At 33.3% G+C, this 21,578-nt stretch overlaps 2 protein-coding genes and 1 long non-coding RNA gene across 3 annotated transcripts; 2 read left to right on the top strand and 1 right to left on the bottom strand.

The window, feature by feature from the left end:
• Positions 1-68: 68 nt before the first annotated feature.
• On the top strand, positions 69-640 carry LOC108871878 (uncharacterized protein At1g43920, Chloroplastic-like). Its single transcript, XM_018658893.2, has 3 exons — positions 69-108; positions 202-350; positions 449-640. The coding sequence occupies exons 1-3, from the start codon at positions 69-71 to the stop codon at positions 638-640; spliced, it is 381 nt and encodes a 126-aa protein (XP_018514409.1).
• A 16-nt stretch (positions 641-656) lies between these two features.
• LOC117126474 lies at positions 657-7,425 on the bottom strand. The gene is made up of 2 exons (XR_004449057.1): positions 5,980-7,425; positions 657-5,887 (listed from the first exon to the last, which is right to left on the bottom strand). It is a non-coding gene; the product is annotated as an uncharacterized LOC117126474 (long non-coding RNA).
• Positions 7,426-13,567: 6,142 nt separating this feature from the next.
• Positions 13,568-15,485, top strand: LOC103874629 (cytochrome P450 71A23-like). The gene is made up of 2 exons (XM_009153063.3): positions 13,568-14,647; positions 14,740-15,485. The coding sequence occupies exons 1-2, from the start codon at positions 13,796-13,798 to the stop codon at positions 15,343-15,345; spliced, it is 1,458 nt and encodes a 485-aa protein (XP_009151311.1). The 5' UTR covers positions 13,568-13,795; the 3' UTR covers positions 15,346-15,485.
• The last annotated feature ends 6,093 nt before the right edge of the window (positions 15,486-21,578 follow it).

The following is a 21,578-nucleotide window of genomic DNA, read 5'->3' as shown; positions in this document are numbered from 1 at the left end:
TTATTTTGTAAACAACCTCGATTCTGTCAATATTTCCGGGTATCCAATTCTTGAACATTCCAATAAGAATGTCGACCTCCGCGAACCCTAGCTCTTCAACTGTTTCAGGTAATTCGAATACATTACTGTTGAGTAGTTACATTTGAAGATCTTTTCAGTCGATCAACTTCGACTACTGTAACTGTAGTATCAACTTTTCAGGCGGCAGGAATGGTGGTAGTCGTCGACGGGAGAAGCAGAGGGGCCTACCGAAATTCTGCCGTTGCGGTGAAGAAGCAACTATCAAGACTTCCGGGACAGCAAAGAACCCCGGGAGGCTCTTCTACTGTTGTCCCAATGGATCTGAAGGCGTAATTAACTCTTTTTTATCTACTTATGCGTATTCAATTTTGGTGATTGGTGCGCTTCTTTCGATGCGGTTCACTAATATGTATCTAATATAACACAGGACAAATACCATTTGTTCACCTGGACTGACGAACGGGTTGTGGAAGAGGTGGAGGATTTAAAGTGCTTGGTTTCCGATCTAGAAGCGGAGGTGTCGGAGGTCAAAGCTGATGTCGCTGGTCTGGAGAAACAGGTTGAACATAGCATGGCTATGATTGGGTTAGCGAGGAATCGTTGCTGTACTATTTTGTGAATTTAATGTTGTGTTAATTTTCTCTTATCATTTGGTTATCTTACTACTCTATCTTATCTAATGTTTTAATGTTTTGCTTTCAAATTTCAAACAAACATTGTTATATCATGTTGTTTTGTATGCCCAGATCAACAATAGACATTGTTTAACAGGGCTACAAATTTATAGTGGTTATGTTATCAAACTTCGTCTCTTCGTTAAACCGGCTACAAATTATCTATGATCTTAGTTAGCAAATGATGTGGGATTCATTTTCCTACGATTATGTGTGAGTTACGATATTTAGCTTGCCAAATTACTGTCTCTCACCAAAATATTTGTCTTTCAAATTCATCTTCTTAATATTGTTAGCAAGTCCACAAATAATACTCCTCTAATCATTCATATTAATATGTTAGCAAGCCAACATATATACTTAACAAACTGAATATCTCCTTTCAAGAAACGGCTTCAATTAATTTTGCTAACATGTATTCGTACACACAAGTCACGAGATTCACTTCAACTTTACTCTAAAGTACGTATAATGATACATTCTTGTAAATATTGTTAGATCACTTGTTTGTTACACTTTCTTGAAACTCATTTTTCAAATCATACGAATATATTGCCACGATTTGGAATGGTGTTTTACACAGCATGCCTACTACATTCAAGTATGATAATGTGCTATGGGGATTTTCTGCCATTTTGTCAATACGCAAAGCCCGGCAACTATTTGTTTAACAAATAAAATAAAAAAGTTTAGCATGTAACAACGAACACACGTATGGAGGAAATTTTTTATTTTTTTTATACATGGCAATACAACCTTAATCCTACAACCCTTTCATGAAGAGAACAAGTACCAACATAATATCACACAAGATTATTAGTCAAGCCACTTCATGATTCCGCCACTTTCCATTACAACTCCTCTGTTGCCTTAAAACCCCTCCACAATCCATCCCTTTCGTTTTATATAGCTTCCTTGCAAGTGGCTTTGTTGTGTCCAAAACCCTTGCACCGGCTGCACACTGTCCTTCTGCGCATTCGCTTCATCTGTAAAACATTTTTCAAGTTAGCTCTTCTAAAATACGTTTGCATCGATAATCATTTCATTACATTGTCAAATCGGCTTTCACTTACAATCTTCTCCCCCCTTGAAAAGAACCTTTGCTTCTTCGGCCTCCCAGGTGGTCGCCTTGTCAAAGGAGGACACAACTGCATTCCACCGAAATCAGTGACCAAATCTGCCAATCCAGTGAAATCAGGCACTGGCAAAACGCTCCCTGCATATGCAGACCTGAGTTTCTCAACCGTATAAGCAGGCGAAACCAATGAATCAACACCAATCTTTCCTTTAATTGCTGAAGCTATAGCGTGAGAACACGGTATAGAAAGCATTTGGAATTCACCGCAGCTACAAGTTTTGTTGACCAGATCAACATGAAAACCTGCTCCGTTTTTGTTCCTCACCTCATACTCATCCTCTCCTATCATAGTAACCAGGTATCCACCAGTCTGCTCAAAATTGTCAGTAACAATACCCGAGACCTTAGGTGTAAGTTTTCCACTATTCTTTTGCGCCGCCTCCCGACGAGATGCAAACCAAGCAGTCAACTTCCCACGAATGAACTCAATCAACGGTATCACCGGATATTCTCTGGCTTCACGCAACACCGAATTCCAAGATTCTGCGAGATTACTCGTCATTACATTGTAACGATTACCTGAGAAATGCGACCTGGCCCAATGCTCCACCCCAACATCTAGCAGATACTCTGCACATTTTGGATCCATTGTCTTAATCTCATTGAAGATGCTATAAAATTCTTGCAGCCTGAACGCCCTTGCAGCCTTGGCGACTAGATACTCCAAGTGACGAGCCTTGAAGTTGGAACGAATGTTTCTCTTCAGATGAACAACACAAATACAGTGGCCTGCTGAAGGGAAAACCTGTAGACACAACAACTACATTGTTAGCCTTACTCGCAATAATGGTAGACACAGAAATAAATGAAAATATAATATAAACTCTATTATACCTTGCTAACCGCTTTGAAAATTGAGGTGTGTCTATCAGATACAAACACTAATCCCTCGCTCCCGGCCACAAAAACAGACAACTGTTTGAAAAACCATTCCCAAGACATATCGTTCTCGCTGTCAACAATGGCGAAGGCAAGCGGGAAAATCTGATAGTTCCCATCTTGAGCGGATGCAGTTAGTAAACAACCCGCATATTTTCCTTTCAAGTGTGTTCCATCTACGACAACGACTTTCCTCATAAATGCGTATCCTTGAACAGACGCACCAAAGGCCACAAACATATATTTGAACCGGCTTGCACCACCTTCCACCGGTTCTGTCAACAATTTTGTAATTGTTCCGGGGTTTGCAGCTGCAAGTCGGTGTAGGTAGTCAGGCAGCTGTCTGTATGATGATTGACTAGTCCCCTTCGCCTTGTCAATCGCCACATCTCTAGAACGCCACGCCTTCCAGTATGATATATCTACATCATGGTCACCACGCATCATCTGTCTTATCTCCCTTGGCTTTGGCCCCCCACAAGAACCACCGAACTTACTTCTCATGAGCTCTCCAATCACCGAAGATGTGGCTTGGGTCTGGTAGCCTCCGCGCTCATCCACGGTACACAAATGGTCAGGCACGACCTTTCTTATCTCGAAAACATCAGCCTCCTTGAGCTTCACTGCATACACCCTCCATGGGCAATCGTCCCCACAACATTCCAAAACCATCAGCCCTGGCTCCGACTTCCGACTCCTGTATTGGAACTTCCTGGTTATAGCATAAAGCGCCATATGTTGCTTGAATGCATCCCTATTCCTGAACATCATTCCAACGGCAACTTCGTTGCCATAATTTCCAATGTCCTCTGTATAAAACAATGCTTTAGCGTCACTCGTAACTACAAAATGCTAATCTCGAATTCCAGGTTAAAACGAACAACAAATACGCTACAGCATTGTTTTAATTTGCTAACCTGTAATATATTTTTGGCTTTACGATTCAGTAATTTTAACAACAACGTCTAACGGTACAACATTGTTTAACTTTTGCTAAAAGAAATGTTATACGCCACACCAATGTTATTGCACTGCTAACCAGCAACGTTCGAAAATGACCTAGCACGCTAAAATGTTTTGTACACGCCTATTGACAGAGATTACCGATTGTCTTATATCAAAAATTCAGCCATCCACACCAACAACAGTTATGATTATAGACTTCTAACTTGTACTCAATTTTAGTCGACATCTCAAATGATTACCATGGTATCTTGTACCACCGAACTAAATTCTAACTTGTAATTAATATTTTTCCGTGTTCGAAAATGATTAGCATGCTAAAACAGTTTGTTCATGACCATTGAAAGATATTACCCGTTTGTCTAATATTAAAAATTCAGCCATCGAAACAAACAACTGTTATGATGATAGACCTTACAACAAAACATCTAATCCGGAAGAAACAGACTTTAGATACCCATACTTAAGTTTAGCATTACATCCAACGGTCCCGACAACATAATTTCAGCAACATAAAACACAACACCAAAAGCATTTGGACTAACGGAAAACACAACCCCAAAATAAGCACAAGAAAGACTCAACACCCACCGTCAGTGGTACTCCCCTCGGAAGATGTTTCTGTTGCTCTGTTCACAGCACGGCTTGTTCCACCCTCTTTCACCGCGCAGCACATGGCTAATTTCATCATAGATGGCAGCGTCGCTTCTGACACAGTCCTACCACTACCAGCCACAGCGGTGGAAGCTAATACAAGTCCCTGTGCCGCTACCAGCTCTGCCACATATTCAAATATTAACAACAAACTTATACCTGCTACTTTCAGTCATAATGCTATGAGAAGATTTCTAGATATTAACGCTCAAAAATATAATTGTTCACCTCTGCTGGGCCCATGGATGATGGGAGATTCCTCATTTCCAACTTGCACATTATTCGGGAGCTTGACTTGGTGACGACCAGTAGTCAAGATAAGGTCGGTTGACCCCGTCGATGACCCCCCTCCATCGTCAACACGAACCGCTTGTACGGTGGGGTTGACAACATTGTTGGCCAACGCAATGTTGTCGGTCACCCCAACCGCGACACCCACATTTAGATTCTCTGCTTCCATAACAACATTCGTTTCTTCTGCAAGCGCCTCCTCTTCATTAGCGAGTCCTTCCCAAAACATCATCCCATTTTCCACTCTTGCTTCAGTTGGGAGGGGTGAGCCCCTGCGAGCTGTGTAATCAACCACGTTCATCCCAACATCCCAAAAAATGGGAGGCGCCTCTGCCTGTGCATTACGTCCTCTCGGAGCATTTGCAGCACCGCCCTCACATGCTAAAGCAAAAGCAATTCCTACTTAAGACAGTTTCTTAGCATTTTAATTTTCAATTTTATTCGCTTTTTAATTACCACTTTCTAACTTAGCCTTAGCTGGTTGACATTTGTACATATTTTAGTTAAAAAAAAATTTCTAGTGCCGTCTTCCGTGTAAAATGTTATCAACCTAAGTAATTTTGTTACCATGCAGGTATGAAGACTATCAAGCTAAACGGTAGGTTCAAAACAAAAATGCAACGATTAGCAAGCTAACAAAAATTTATCTACTTTTAAGAATATCTTGTAGCTACCATGTATAACGTTTAGCAAGCTAACAAAAAATCAATACGTTAATCATCTAGTATGTCTACTATATCATATCATTCGTCGACCCAACGTTTGATTAGTCTAATTTAATGCAGAATATAACTTCATTAACATTTCAAATTTGGTTCTGCTACTTCCATGCTAGACGATAGCATTATTTAAAAGCGTGTCACGTTGCATGCAAAAGATTAGATTGCTAAAACTTCTTCTACCAGCCATTTAGCAAGCTAACCTATAATACCATGCTAACAAAACTCCTTAACAAATGGAAGACTAACATATGTTTGCTAACCATAAGCTTAGATTGCTAACATACTGTTTCCCAACATGCAAAACACATTTCCAAACCTATTACCTGTTCGCATAGTTGGTTGACTTCCCTCACCCATCTCATCATCATCGTCATCCAGCTCTATTATCTCCCTCGGTGGTGGGGTTCTACGGTTCCGGTTCACCAGAAAGTTGTCAGCGAAAGACATTTCTAATGAAACTCTGTGAAAAAGGAGCATTCCTTCCTCGGGGAATATGGCATTCATAACCCTCTCCATCTGGGCTCCACGATCTCCAAACACAAGACCTGCATATTTTTCATTATCAGTCTACTTAAAAGCCAAACACAGTACAAAACCTAAAAAAAAAAACAAAAGCATCCTTTATTAACACACTTACTTTCATAAGCGGCTCTCGAGTTATCCGTTGCAGACTCGTCAAACACATACGAAGTAGCTCCAACAGTAAAATTTGTCCGACACAGAAATTGATACTCCGCTACCCCCTTTGCTCCTATGGTGACAAGTAGAGCAAGCTCGTCTAACCAAGTCCTCACATTCAGCACCATAGAGAGTCGAGCAGTGTCATTGATCGTCAACGGAGGGGTTTTGTTCCCCTGTGGGACGAGCAGCCAGCTTGGAAGACGGTAAGAGACGACCACCGGAGTTCGCGGTCCGAGACTGTAACGGCGGCGCACGAGTTGGTCTACCGCCTCAAAGCTTGCACTTTTACTCACCAACACCCTATAACCGTAATCTTCGGGGTCCGTAACGAAATCCCACTCTTGATCAACACTCTTCTTCCATTCACCTCTCCAAAGACGCACACAACGAACCATCCTTGTAATCAGAGTCAAAAAATAACAAACAAAATAAGTTTGTAGCGGCTAAAACAATTAAATGCGAGTAATGATATATATGTGATTGCATGCAAGCCATTAATGTCAGGTGAGAACAATGATTCAGTATTAAGACACGACACAACAACATCAGATCAGTGAAAGAAAGTAAATACACTGTCAAGAACATTCTATTATTTAAGAATGTCGGTAATAAATACCTTGAGTTTTGTCGCTGAATCTCTGAGTGTTTATTGCAGCAGCTCTTGGTTGTCTTCCTTTTATAGAGGATCCCCACAAGAAGTTTCGTTTCGACTCCCATACACAAACTTCTCGCATGCCGACACAAGATCTTTTGCACCGATCTTCCTCAACATGCAGACGTCGTGACAATGCAACGACACAGCTCATTGGCCACGCTCGTTTATAGCCGCCCTAACCTAAAGTAACGGCGGGATAAATACTAGGTTAATCATTACACCTTTTACATATTTACTTTTTTTTATATATATAATTCGATTAACCTGATGACCCGATGCAACCGGTTACGTCGTCATTCTCTTTCTTATCAGGCATAAGGATACTATCGACATTTCTCATCTCATGGATGTTTTCTAAAGCCCACAATTTTGTTTCATTGTGCATTCCCCTAATTTGTAACTTCTTATGGGATTTTGGCCCAATTCACTCTAGTCTTAACTGCATTGTATAATGAAGAAATAGCAGATTTAAGGCTTCTTTAATGCATACATATATAATGACATTTTAATTCATTTTTACTACACAAGGTAAAATGGTAAAATTCATCCATGATTTATTTTTATTTTTTTGTGCATAGCCATTATTGTTGTACACTAAAATTCAATAAATTAATAATGTTGTAACTATCGTATTATATTAATTTATTAAGTTGTTAATTTACAAAAAGCTTCCTTTTAGATTTTTCTATTTTGAAATATAATTTTTATAAAATAAAAAAATATTACCATATGTACATTAATTAAAATTTTGAAATCAGACATATATATATTTTATTATATTTTTGGTGTATATGAAATATGTTTCATATAATTTAAATGTGGTTTTAGATATGATTTTACTAAATATCAACAAAATATATTGAAATATTAAGAAAATGTAAATATGATTCTATTATGAATATAAAAAATAATTCAATAGTTTGTTTGTACTTATATAAAATATATATATATATATATATATATATATATATATATTATTAATTTATCATTTTAGTGAGGCCATATATTTACTTTAGATTTTTTTTAAAAAAATATTATCTTATTATCTTATCGATTTGTGTTATATTTTGAATCATCCCAATTAGAGACCTAATTTTTTTATTAATTTACTGTGTTTCTGAATTTATTGAATATTAATTTCTATAGTTTCTACCGTAACTCGAACTTCGACCAATTTAATCACAAACTAAAAAAGATTTAACATTAGAATGATAAAATAATATGTAATACACACGATTTCGAGTCATGATCATCAAAATTTGTGTTTTTATTTATTTTATTTTCCACCATCATGACTCTTCACCATTGAACGCATAACCGGAAGGTAAATAGCTTCCACACTCGCGTTTACATGGACTAGGTAATGGTCCACGCCGTGTGTAGAGTGAAATAGTTGATTATATTATTTATTTTACATTATACTAAGTATTTATCGTAGAACTTTTACTATGGATGGACATTTAAATATCCGATCGGATTCAATTTATCTATTGGGATTTAGAATTTTTAGAGTTAGAAATTTAATATGATTCAGATATTACAAATTTTGGTTTGAATTTAGTCTTGGTTTGGTTAGAATGATTGTGAGTTTGGTTCGGGTTCGAGTTCATGTACCCATTTTAATTATGTAATTTTTTAAACAAAAGTCTAAATATACTGAAGTTTGCAAAATCCACAATAATAATAATATAAAATATAAAAATTTGAATAATGTAAGATTAAATACTTAAATTTACATAAAAATTAGTGAAATTTAAATATTTGGATGGAGAACAAATAGATATTTTCAGTATTTTGAATTTGTTTTTGTTATTTTAGATATTTACTTTTGATTACTTTGATAATTTTTAGAATATATAATAGATATAAAATTAAAATAATTAATATATTTAAGTATATATTTGTTTGTGATTTAGATATTTTCAATATATTTTAATTTGGATCGGAAAATAATATGATCTCTTCACTCAGAACATGAATTCTGTTTTCAATCGATTTTGCGAATTTTCTCTCCTTTTAAAGCTTTTTCTGATTTCTTATTTCTGATTTTTTTTCTAGAAATTTGATTTTATTTCTAATTCTTGGTCTGATATGAAAAATCTATAATGAAAAGCATTATTTGGCTAAACTAAAGATCTGACTTTTTGTGTGGTGTTTTTCACCTTAGTTTCCTTAATTCCTACCCAATCACAATTATTTTTTGTCTTCGTGTATAGAAACCTCAACCATGGCCTAGTTCAACAAGGTACGAAACTTTCAATTTCTAAAAACATTCTCATTCTAACATTTTAGTTGATGCGATTCTTAATGATTTTGAAATTTGTTTCTTTCAACAATGATATTATTCGGTAGTTGCACAAAGACAACTTCAATTAACAAATACAAAGATTACATGAACTAAAAATGAGCTGATTAAAAAAATTATTGTGTGAACACGTTACATTGTATGTGCTGGAGTTAAGAAAATTAGTGTGTGACCACATTAATTTTAAAAAGATTGTGAGACTGCCACATCAGCATTCTGGCTGCCACGTGTCAATTAGTGTGTGAACACATTTATTAAAAATGCTTCTGTTTTAATATATAAGAGATTATAATATAGTAACTCAAGCGAATAACATTTTTTTACTTTTTTTCATAAAAATGTTATTTTGACGTTTTTATTACACAAAATGTTATTTTAGAATTTCAATGTAGTTTATACAAATTTTAGCGAAAACTTTAAAAAACACGAAAACAGGTCGAGGACCGAAATATATGTATCAGAGCCAAGTCAATCCCAAATTTGTGAGTATTAATAACATCCGTAGTGGAGAGGGAAAATACTACTCAAATACAACTTGTTTACATGACCATTCAAATAAAAACGAATCGTTATAAAACTCTTAGACTTTTTTTTAATATACAAATATACCTGGAAGCTGGAGGAGGAACCCAGAAAATGGGCGTTCAGGTTCATATCAAATTTTCAAAATTTGGGTACCATGTTCATAAATTTCATTCAGACGTTTCTAAATTTTAGGATGGCCTTATGTTTAATTTCTTCGAAATTTGGATTCACTAGCCTCTCTCATATCTGATCAATGAAAAGTAAAGGAAAATGATTTTTCCTAGTCACATCAGTCAACTTCATGTTATCAATGCACATCTTATACCCTGTCATTGTCCTTGTAGGAATCAACTCGTTCTTCTCATTCTTCACCACTGTGACTCCTCCTTTCTTAGGAATCACATGACCCAATTACTGTTTGAAATCGGATAGATGATCCCAGCTTCCAAGACCTTCATGATCTCCCTCTTGACAACTTCTTTCAAGTTTGAGTCCAGCCTCCTCTATTGCTCGATCGAGGACTTTGACTCATCCGCCAAGGGGATCCTGTGCATGCACAAATGCGGAGACATACCTGAAATGTCATCAAGAGAATAGAAAAGAGCTTTGCGATACTTGTGCAGCTTATTTAGTTGTAAAGTGAGTTCTGTTTTATTCAAGTTAGCATTAACAACAGCATGGTAAGAGTTCTCACAGAGAAACACATACTTCAACCCTACTGATAGTTGTTTTGAGCTCAACCTTAGGTGCTTTTTCCAAACTGTTGGTGGTGTCTAGTGACACCAGATGGGTACTAATAGATTCCTTTTCATCGTTTTGAGTGATTAATTAGCGACCAAATGCATCCCTTTCTTGCTTGCATCCATTATCTTGATGTACTAAACAATCCTGTCATCCGGATACATCCTTCTGGTTCAAATTCAGTCAAAGCACTCTCCAAAGGATCCGTAGAACACATCTCTTGAAAAATCTCCTCAACAATCTCGGTGTAGTGATGCACAAAGAATTTCTGACCGTCGATCATGGGTCTCTTGACCAGCTTGTCCATGCCAAATTTCATCACCAAATCACCCACATTCAAACTGATGCATCCTCTCTTCACATCAATAATGACACCATCTGTGGCCAAAAATGGTCTTCCTCGAATAAGAGGGTTATGATGTTCCTGCCCATACTTCAGTACCACAAAGTCTGTGGGTATCAAGCAATCACTTATTCTTATGGGTAAATTTTCTAGAACACATTCTGGAATTAGAAAACTATCACACAAAAAAATCAGAAATTATCAAAATTAACCAAAAATATTAAAAATATTTAAATTACTCGAAAACACCATAAAATTATCCAAACTACTTAAAGTATTCGAAATAAAGTATCTGGAAGTAATTGGAAGTATCTGAATTTACCAAACATGTTATGAAAATTACTATACTCTCCAAAAATACTCAAAGATATCTAAATTATCCAAAATTAAATAAAATGAGTTAATAAGTTTAGTTAACTTTAGATTTAGTTGATATTGTTTAGAATTCGCTTCAGATTATGTAATTTCCAATATTCAATATTCAAAGTAATCCCTTAGATTTCATTCAGTTTTCTTTTAAACGGTTTGCATCAGATTCAAGTTTTCTTATTCGGATCCTAATTTAGATTTTGAGTTTGATTACAAACATCCATGCCTAAATCGAATTTTATTATTTATACACATGTTGAAAGTCAGCAAGCTCATCGCTGGAGAGTGCATCAAACATTTTATAAGCCTATATTTCTTCTTCAGTCAAGGGATCAAGCTTTTGATAAGCGTTGATCACAATGGAGAAAATTCAAATGCGAATTGACAACCCAGCACTTCCACTTTTTCCTTGGAGGCATTAGAAATCTCGTTTGGAATTCCTGCATAGAACTCCTTAATGAGCTCCAGAATGTAGCCCACAAGACATGTCACTGTTTTAACATTTTTATTTTAGTGTATTTGAAAACTATTTAATTATATTATTTTATTTATATTAAATATTAAAGTTCTATAAGATATTATTTAATTTTGTTTTTAATTATTTTAATCTGTTTTGTTATTAACTTTTAATAAAATTTCTGTAGTTAGTTTGATTAATTGTGTGACATATACTTATTTGATCATTTTTAATATAAGACTTAGTTGATGTCAATTTACTGATTCTAACATTTTATTTGTTTGATATAATATTAATTAAATTAATGAATTATTTTACGTATATTTTCATAAACAGAAATTGCATTCATTCAAACTCAGTAAAACTTTCATATTAGATTCTTATTCTTAGATTTTTTTTTCTTAAAAGTATATAATTAATAATTATATACGCGATATTATATATGTTTAGTTTAAGTTAACATCAAATAAGTTTAAATAAATAAAATGTTAATAAATTAACGTCAAATAAAATAAGTATATATCACACAATTTTGAATCTTGATCAATGACATCTTCCTTGCTTTACTTAACCCTTTAATTGTGTGTTTTCTTGGACAGTCTCTGATGATTGCTGGTTGGCTTTGCATATCATTTGCAAAAGTGAGTGTCTGTTGTTTTCCAGTATCTTTATTTGACCTCATTCTGAAAATGTTAGTTTGGCCTTCTTGCATCATACTGGTTTTGTAGGATACTTCTTTTCTTTACAGGGAAGACTTTTAGAAGGCTTTGGTGTTGGGATCATTTAGTGGATATTATTCCTTAGATCTGGCTTACTTAGATCTCAATGGAACATCTATCAGTGGCTATATCATTTGTATTGCTCTAACAGATGTGTTATGTTTGGTTATTACACAGGAGAGAGGTTTAAAGAAGCATATGAAGAGGCTCAATGCTCCTAAACATAGGATGCTTGACAAACTTGGTGGTGCATTTGTATATCTTCTGCTATGAGAACTTCCGTCTTCTCTATTATACCAAAGGATGTTTGGTTAATATTATTTTGAATTTACAAAATAGAGAAAATAATTGTTTTAATTTACCACAAAATGATTGTAAATAAACAAAAGTGATTTATTCCATGTTCGAAATTGTGCTAGGCGCAAGTTGGGCGGTCCACCCGAGCCTAGCGACTTAACATAAAATCGGAGATAAATCGGGGAATAATCGGAGATTTTTTTAAGGTTTTATTGATAAAAGCGGCAAAATATATTTTATATGCATAGAAAACAAAAAGATCTGGCTAGTGTGGTTGTGGAAATTTCATTTTCTATGTCCCTGGTCATGGGTTCGACCGTAAGTAAGTGTTTTTGTTTATTTTTCGGTTTTTTAATTAATGAGGAGCATAAAGGTAACTTTAACTCATCTTCTTCCTCATAGCTTTGAAATTCTAAACCCTAAAAAAATACATCAGCTGTTTGTGTTAAGTCATTTTTCTTCAATTTAACCCTTTTTTCATCTACTTCCTTACTCATTACTTGTAGATTCAGCATATATTAATCGATTTATAGAGCCTCAAAAGGTACAAAAATCAAGTTTTCAAAGTCAACTGATTTTTTAACCGATTTCACCATATTTGTATCTGTCTCTTACGGAACAACGAGTTTCCGGCGCGTAAGCGGCCGCGTAATCCGCGTTTTTGAATATGGGATTTATTTAATTTATGTATTTGTGTTAATTTAATTATATATGAAACAGTTAATAGTTTTCAATTATTCAATACATATTTATTAATTTGTTTTATAATATATAAAAAGTTAAACAAATGATAATACATAAAAATAATTTGTATATAAAATGTTCATTCTATGTAATGTGCGGGTGTTAAACTAGTTTATAGTAAGATAAATAGTTTTGTGGACCTTGTGACTATTAAAAATATATCTCAAAAGGTAGCTGTAACATGATAAAAGAAATATATTTTTTATTTTATTTTATCAAGGATATTTTTTATATATTATATTTTATGAAAATTAAAGTATATATATTAGGCAGTAAATAGTTTCTGTGGACCTTGTGACTAGTAAAAGTTGTAACAAATAAGGTATTTGAAACATAATAAAGTAATATATATTTTTTTTGTTTGGTCAAAGTCATTTTTGTTCATCTTATATATAAAAAGCAAAAAAATCATGTCAATTTTCTTAGGTGTCATACCATATTGAGAGATTCCCTTAGCTTTTATATATAGATTTTGAGAGAATTATATTGAATCAAAAATAGAAGAAAATTTGACTGGCCCGTGGTAACGTAACGTGCAGAAACTTGGATTATATATTAAGTCCACAAGAAGAACACAAAGATCACGAGAAACACTTGAAGAATCCAAGTTACAAAATATGGTCATGATACTTCTCTTGTGCTTGATATTTTTCATTACCATTCTCTTCTTCATAAAACAGAGGGCATGGAAGAAAAGCAACACAATCCCATCGCCACCGGGACTTCCGTTGATCGGAAACATGCACCAGCTTGGCCAATATCCCCACCAATCACTACGCTCCCTCAGCCAGCATTACGGACCTTTCATGCTCCTTCACTTTGGCACTGTCCCCGTTCTTGTAGCCTCTTCTGCGGACGCTGCTAGAGACATTTTGAAGACGCACGACCGCGTCTTTGCGAGTCGTCCACATTCCAAAATCTACGACAAGCTTCTTTACGGGAGCCGTAATTTGGCCTCAGCCCCGTACGGAGAGTATTGGAGACAAATGAAGAGCCTGAGTGTCCTCCATCTTCTCAGCAACAAAATGGTACGAACCTTTCGAGACGTGAGACAAGAAGAGATCAGTCTGATGATGGAAACGATCCGGAAACAGGGTTCTTCCCCTATGAATCTAAGCAAGATCATGATGACTTGTACTAGCGATGTTATATGTAGAGTTGCTTTGGGAAGGAAATACGGTGCTGAAACAGATTTAAAAGAGTTGACGGACAGGCTCGTGCGGCAATTGGGTACCTTTACTTTCGGGAGTTTTGTACCGTGTCTTTCATGGATTGATTGGATTTGCGGTTTGGAGCGTCAGCTGGAGAAGACGGCAAACGATTTTGATGAGATATTGGAGAAAGTCGTTCAGGATCATGAAGATGGAGACGGTGGTAAGGCTGATTTCGCAGATGTTTTACTCGCCCTTCAGAGAGACAAGAGTGTGGGGTTTGAGGTCAGCCGAATGAGCATAAAGGCAATCATCTTGGTAATGGAGAGATAAAAAAAACAAATTGGAATTCACATCCAATAATGTTTTAGTATATAACCATTGTTCTTGTTTTGGTTTTCAATTTTCAGGATGCTTTTGTGGGTGGTACAGACACATCCTCCACGCTTTTGGAATGGGAAATGTCAGAGCTTTTAAGTCACCCAGAGTGTCTGAAAAGACTTCAAGAAGAAGTCCGTACCGTTAGTAAAGGAAAATCAAGCGTATCAGAAGACGACATCCAAGACATGTACTACTTAAAAGCTGTGATCAAAGAGACACTCAGGCTACATCCTCCATTTCCATTGACGGTTCCTCATGTATCAACAGAAGATGTCAACCTAAGAGGTTACCACATACCAGCCGGCACACAGGTTATGATCAATCTTTATGCGGTCGGGAGAGAGGTTGCAACATGGGGACCAGATGCGGATGACTTTAAACCGGAGAGGCATTTAAATTCGCCTGTTGATTTCTTAGGTCAGGATTTTGAGCTGATTCCATTTGGAGCAGGGAGAAGAATGTGCCCAGGGATATCGTTTGCTGCGGTGTTGAATGAGGTGGCTTTGGCTAACTTAATGCTTGGAATTGATTGGCAGTCCACAGAAGATCAGACAGAGAATCATGTTCCTGAATCAATCGGTGTTGTGATTCGCCGCATGTTCCCTCTTATCGTCACTGCGTCTCCTGCTTTTTGATTAAGGCATTATATATGATAAATGCCTACTATTATGTTATGTTTACAAATAGAAATTGTTCTCTCATATGAACGTTGCACTTCTAAAGAGATGTTTAAGATTTAAGGTTTTGAGTTTTTATAACTAATTAAGAACGCCAAGTGAGCTTGCTTAATTTGTTGTTCTGTACAACTGGATGTCATGATTCCCTTTCAATTGTCGTCACGGCTGGTTATGCATTTATTTGAAACAATGCAATAACTCACTGAACAAGCAATGTTAAAAAGGAACATCAAACGAATCCGATATGTGGAATATGCGAAGTTGAGTTTTGGAGTCTGGACACTAGGATTTGAAGTTTGGATTTAAGGTTTTAAAACAAGAATCGAAGTTATAATTTTGTATAAGTGTTGGATATAAGTTTTAGGTACATTATTATAGTATTTATATCTTATATATTAAAACAGAAGTCACAACTTTAATTCATGTGTGATTTTTTTAAAAATAGACATATTCATAGAAAACTATGTTATATTTAATCTTTAATATTATCATTTAAATTTTGGTCTACCGGAATTTTTTATTGAGCTATCAATAATTGGATTTATAGATAATATAAATTAAATAGATATAATTTAATATTATAATACTATACCTCCATATGTCAAATATTTAAATATTTGTCGATGTTAACTTTTAAAACTATAAAGATTTTTTTTTAAATAACAAAAATCATATTATCTAACAATGATTAATCTTTACTACCTTAAACCAATGAAAACCAAATTTTAAACTATATAGCTTATTTTAAAAATTAAACAAAAACTAAATTTTTAATTATTTACTCGATAATATAAGTTTATGAAGCGAAAAGTTTAAATTTTTAAAAACTTTCTAAATGTTGTGAAATGTTATAATATTTTTGAATATGACAATAAAAAATATTTTACTAATCTTTATATATATAGTTACGATTTTAATAATGAAATAATAATCCAAAAATATATATATAGAAGAAGATACAAATACATGTGAAAGTTTAAAACAATCTATTCAATGAAAAAAATATAACGTAAACTTATTATTTTTTAAAAATTGGTAGACACATATATTATAATATATACCAATTTAGAATTGAAAACAAAATATTTATATAAAAATAAATGAAAACAAAAACCTGCGGGTTGCATGGGTCGAGATCTAATATTAGTTAAAGTTTACGGTTTGATATCTATGATTTAAAAAATGGAGTTTTGATTATCGTGTTTGGAGTTTTGGTTTAAGATCTTAAATTAATGTATGAAATTTTAAATTTGAGTTTTAGTTGAAAAGCATGGATGTGTGTTTTACCTTACTCTAAATTCGATTCAAAAATCCGGCTCAATAGTCTGAAGGTCCACTAGGATGACGCCCAAACCATAAAAGAACCGTGGCCCATTACAATCCCAAAAAAAAAGTCAATCCTAGCTTGAAAGAGTCAATCAAAAATGTATAAGAAATTAAGGCAGTAAAGGAGATCATGCAGGATCCTCGTCCGAGTTCATGCTGTCGTTACAAATTCTCATACAACTAGATATAAAAGAAGAAAGAAGAGGAAAGAGAAGGTGATATTGACCTCTTGCACCAATTCTATAAACCTTTTGTACTTTGATTTACTTACAATCATATATTTTATTTTCATCTTCATTGTATCAATATTCATACTCAATAAGAAACACATTTTCATCTTCGACTCATAATAAAAGAGTTTTTATTTATTTTTATTCAACACGTTAGTTCAAATCCTAACCCTATATTTTGAGTGGATTTTGGGAACACAAAACAACCCTCTTAAGATCCAAAGTGAAAACACACATCAAAATGACTAGAGTAAACATATCCGACTTCGCATTTGTATCAAACCCCACAGGTCACATGTTAGAGAGTGCATGTCATATGGCACGAATCACGTTTTCGTGATGACCTTCTGGGGACCAACGTGTCACCGTCGAGGATGCTCGCGACCGAGCTTTAAGGTGCATGGAAATAGAGGTAGAAAAGAAGACACTCGCCGAGTTATACTTTCTAACCTAGAGCTCCAAAGATAAAAAATCAAGAAGACAATAACAGACCACGAAGACACCATGGCAGAACCAAAGGAGAAAGAGAAAGACATGTTGAAACTCGTTTTAGACAAAGTGGTGTGGACCAATTTTCTGATGGGGTTTCGACAGAGACGTCTGTCGGAAGGACCGAAATTTTTGCACGATGTAATCGTCACCGTGAACACTATGAATTAGTGTATTTGTTGGTCAAAATCAGAATTGTGTTGAATAAGAAATAGAAGTCCAAAATAAATGATGTGCAAAGCTTATAAATTTTTAAATTTGGCTAAATATAAAACATTTAGCAAATTGATCATTTTGGATATTTGGGTTGAATATGAACTTAAATTTGTTGATTATTATGTCAATTAACCTATTTTTAATATTACTAGATTTTTTAACCGCGCTACGCGCGGATAAGATATTATATGTATTTCTCAATTCTAAAAAAATAATGTATAATATTGTATTACATTATTTAAAGAATATAAAATAATACTACATAACATAAATATATTTTTTTAATTTTCTTTGTGGAAATCATTATGTTGTTTGATTGTTGTACTTGATTCACATATTTGCATAGTTATTTGTGATAGATGAATAACTATATTTTTATTATCAGTAAATAATATATATTTATTATATAATATAAGAAAAATAAAATTATTTACTTTTAAAACAAACTTATCTCATGTTGGGGACTCGGTTATAGACATATCATATTCGAAAGAGACATTTTTACAGTTATCAATCTTCTTAACAGTCAAGAAATTAATCTGAATATCAAAACAATATCTCATACGATCTCTTTGTGGAATAACTGCTATGAAGAAATTGAATTTATGCATCAAAAATGACTGAAAATGGATGAGCAGATGTGTTATCTAAGTCAGATTTACAAAATACTATTCATAGTTCATATATCATTTATGTCCATCCTATTTTTTTGTCCATCCTTTCTTAAACATCTTGAAATAACTAATGCTAATTAATAATAAACTTTTTGCTGGAAAAAAAAAATCAAATTTGTCTAATTATCGCTTAATTTGTCTAACTGATATATATGTATTTCTCAATTCTAAAAAAATAATGTATAATATTGTATGACATTATTTAAAGAATGTAAAATAAGACTACCTAACATAAATATATTTTTTAAATTTTCTTTGTGGAAATCACTATGTTGTTTGATTGTTGTACTTGATTCACATATTTGTATAGATATTTGTGATAGATGAATAAATATATTTTTATTATCAGTAAATAATATATATTTATTATATAATATAAGAAAAATGAAATTATTTACTTTTTAAACAAAGTTGTCTCATGTTGGGGATTCGGTCATAGACATATAATATTCGGAAGAGACATTTTTACAGCTATCAATCTTCTTAACAGTCAAGAAACAAATCTGAAAATCAAAACAATATCTCATACGATCTCTTTGTGGAATAACTGCTCTGAAGAAATTGAATTTAGGCATAAAAAATGACTGAAAATGATGTGCAGATGTGTTATCTAAGTCAGCTTTACAAAGTACTACTATTCATAGTTCATATATCATTTAAGTCCATCTTTCTTAAACATCTTGAAATAACTGATGCTAATTAATAATAAACTTTTGGCTGGCAAAAAAAAATCAAATTTGTCTAATTATCGCTTAAATATTTTATTAATATTGTCTAAGAAGCTTTCAGTTGATATCATAATTTAATTTTTATTAGTTTTTTTGTTAATTTATAGAGTTTTTTGTATTTAAGATTTTTTTTTCCATATTAAGCTTATATTTCTTTCACATAATATATATGTATGTCATAAAAATTACCATCAAATCGGTTTTACTTATTTATTATTTTGTTTTTAATGAAAATACACTTTTTAAATAATTTAAAATAAAATTATATATTAATTTGTTGTATTCTAACAATTTAATTTATTTAATTAATTTGCTTTGGTGGATAACTTAAAAAGTTTTCATATGAATCGGAGAAAGCAAGCTTATGTTGTTATATTATATTTATTTGTATACATGGAATCCATATATAATGCTAGTGTAATAAAGAAATAACATTATTTTTTTGTAACTTCAAAAAGATACATTATTACAATTTGAAATTAATCAAAATTGAATAAAATGGTAACTAAATAAATCTAATTGCTTTTTATCTTGTTTAGTTGGATTCTCATGAAAAGAAATCGATAGGTTAAAAAAATGTTTCAAAATTTGTTGTGTTATTGTTTTGTCTATAAATTACAAAATGTATTGAATTGATATATTTAATTATTGCACCCTTAAAAAATATTTTATTAAGACATTAGAGAACTATGTTTTGAGTTGTTTTGTCAAAATTGTACAAAAATCTATGCTTTTTTCATATTTGTCACGAAAATTTATATGTTAAACTTACTTTTACAAAATCCTTAACTTTGTCACGAAAACAAAAATCTATGCTTTTTCATATTTCTCAATGTTCTCACACTTTCAAAGAATATATTAGCTTAGTCACTTACTTATTTTTTTTTACAAAACAAAGTATTGAAAGTTGAATCCATATTATTGTAAATTTACATAAGAGTTTGTGATTACATATTTAGTGATTCTTGTATATGTGTCCAAGAAGGTTCAATGGCTTAGTGGTATATGCTTTATATTTATGTCGTACTAACCCGGGTTCGATCCTTTCTTTTGCATTATTTTTTCATTTTTTACGAAAAAATAAATGAGATGACGTGGCAAGTTCGAACTCTCTGATTGGACGATTTTTTGTGCTTACGTGGACACCCTAAGAGGAGCTTATATCCCCCTTTTAGTATAGTATAGATTTTGCATAATAATATTATACATATTTATTTAAATATGTAAACCCAAGAAAAGTATATTAATGGTTGTTGATTTGGTCAAAGCCACAATATTACTTTGCAAACTTAACGTGCATGAATCGTGGAAATCAATTCCATTATGACATTCAATTGGTACGTTAAGTGGACCATTCAATTACATAACCCAGCAAAAGCTTACAATCTCTCTTTTTTTTCTCTCTCTTTGATTTTTCTTTTGGTGTCTGAGAATAAACATTAAACTAGTTTCGTCAGGCTTCTGATAAAACGACGCAAATCAGAAGATTTTTTGCAGTTGTATCTTTGGATTCATTACGTTATCGAACCGTCACACTATGGGACTTATTTTGAGTTGAGGAAAGAGATAATATATCGCCTCTGCAGTTGAATCATCCTTTTCTTAATCTTTGGTATAATCTTATCAAATTTATTCTTTGCAATATTCAGCTCTTCGTAGTTTATATAATACAGTTTTATCAGTATTAACTCAAAATATCCATTTATTGCTTTGCACTTAACATTATTGTAAAAGAGTTTTTTTTAAGAACAGGTGTTGGTCGATCCAGAACAGGTTCCCATTCAAAACTCCCAAAAATAACTTGTACCAAATATGATCTCAATTCCTAATATGTATTCAAAATATATTGAACATCTAAAATAATTATCTATTATATGAAGATTGATGGTTGAAGGTGGCGGTTGAAGGTTAAAGTTTTTAAATTTTGATTTTGTTTTCGTTGAATAATGTTTTTTATTTCATGAGAACTTGGTTTTTGTTTTATGCTTTCATTTATTTGGTTTTCTTTCGATCAATAACTATGTTTACCTTTCATTTGATTTTGAATGATCATATTTGATGTTCCTTTCTTTTTTTATGAACTGATTTTATTTATGTTTTAGTTACAAAATAGGTACAAATCAAGTATTTTAAAACCGAAGAACCTATTCTACTTATTTTTTTTGTTACGAAGTAGATATAAATCAGGTACATTTAAACCTAAGAATTGATTGGGATCCGAACCCGAAAGTACATCGGGTTGTACCGGTTCTTCAAAGATTTACTAACCCCGACCCGAACCCGATAGAACCCGAACCGGTTCCGAACCGAATTTTCATATAATCCGAATGTGCTGATTTTGATAAACCCGAAAAACCGAAATCCGATTGGACTAAACCAAAACCCGATTGTGCCCCGAATGTCCATGCCTACTCAGCTCTTCTCGTTATTAACTTTAGTCGCTTTAAGTTTATATTGTTGATTCGGGTTTATCGGTTGTTCTTAAAAGGAAAAAAATAATAATAAATCTTTTGATCTTAAATACTCGT

This window comes from Brassica rapa, chromosome A01 (genome assembly GCF_000309985.2).
Source record: "Brassica rapa cultivar Chiifu-401-42 chromosome A01, CAAS_Brap_v3.01, whole genome shotgun sequence".
NCBI classification, from domain to species: Eukaryota; Viridiplantae; Streptophyta; class Magnoliopsida; order Brassicales; family Brassicaceae; genus Brassica; species Brassica rapa.
The sequence above is the reverse complement of the archived record's forward strand: the minus strand, read 5'-3'. Positions and strand labels throughout refer to the sequence as shown.

Coding starts and splice junctions, on each gene's coding strand:
- LOC108871878 (XM_018658893.2), top strand. CDS start 69: ATGTCGACCTCCGCGAACCCTAGCTCTTCAACTGTTTCAG. Junction 109..201: donor TAGCTCTTCAACTGTTTCAG/GTAATTCGAATA, acceptor TCAACTTTTCAG/GCGGCAGGAATGGTGGTAGT. Junction 351..448: donor GTCCCAATGGATCTGAAGGC/GTAATTAACTCT, acceptor AATATAACACAG/GACAAATACCATTTGTTCAC.
- LOC103874629 (XM_009153063.3), top strand. CDS start 13,796: ATGGTCATGATACTTCTCTTGTGCTTGATATTTTTCATTACCATTCTC. Junction 14,648..14,739: donor GCATAAAGGCAATCATCTTG/GTAATGGAGAGA, acceptor TTCAATTTTCAG/GATGCTTTTGTGGGTGGTAC.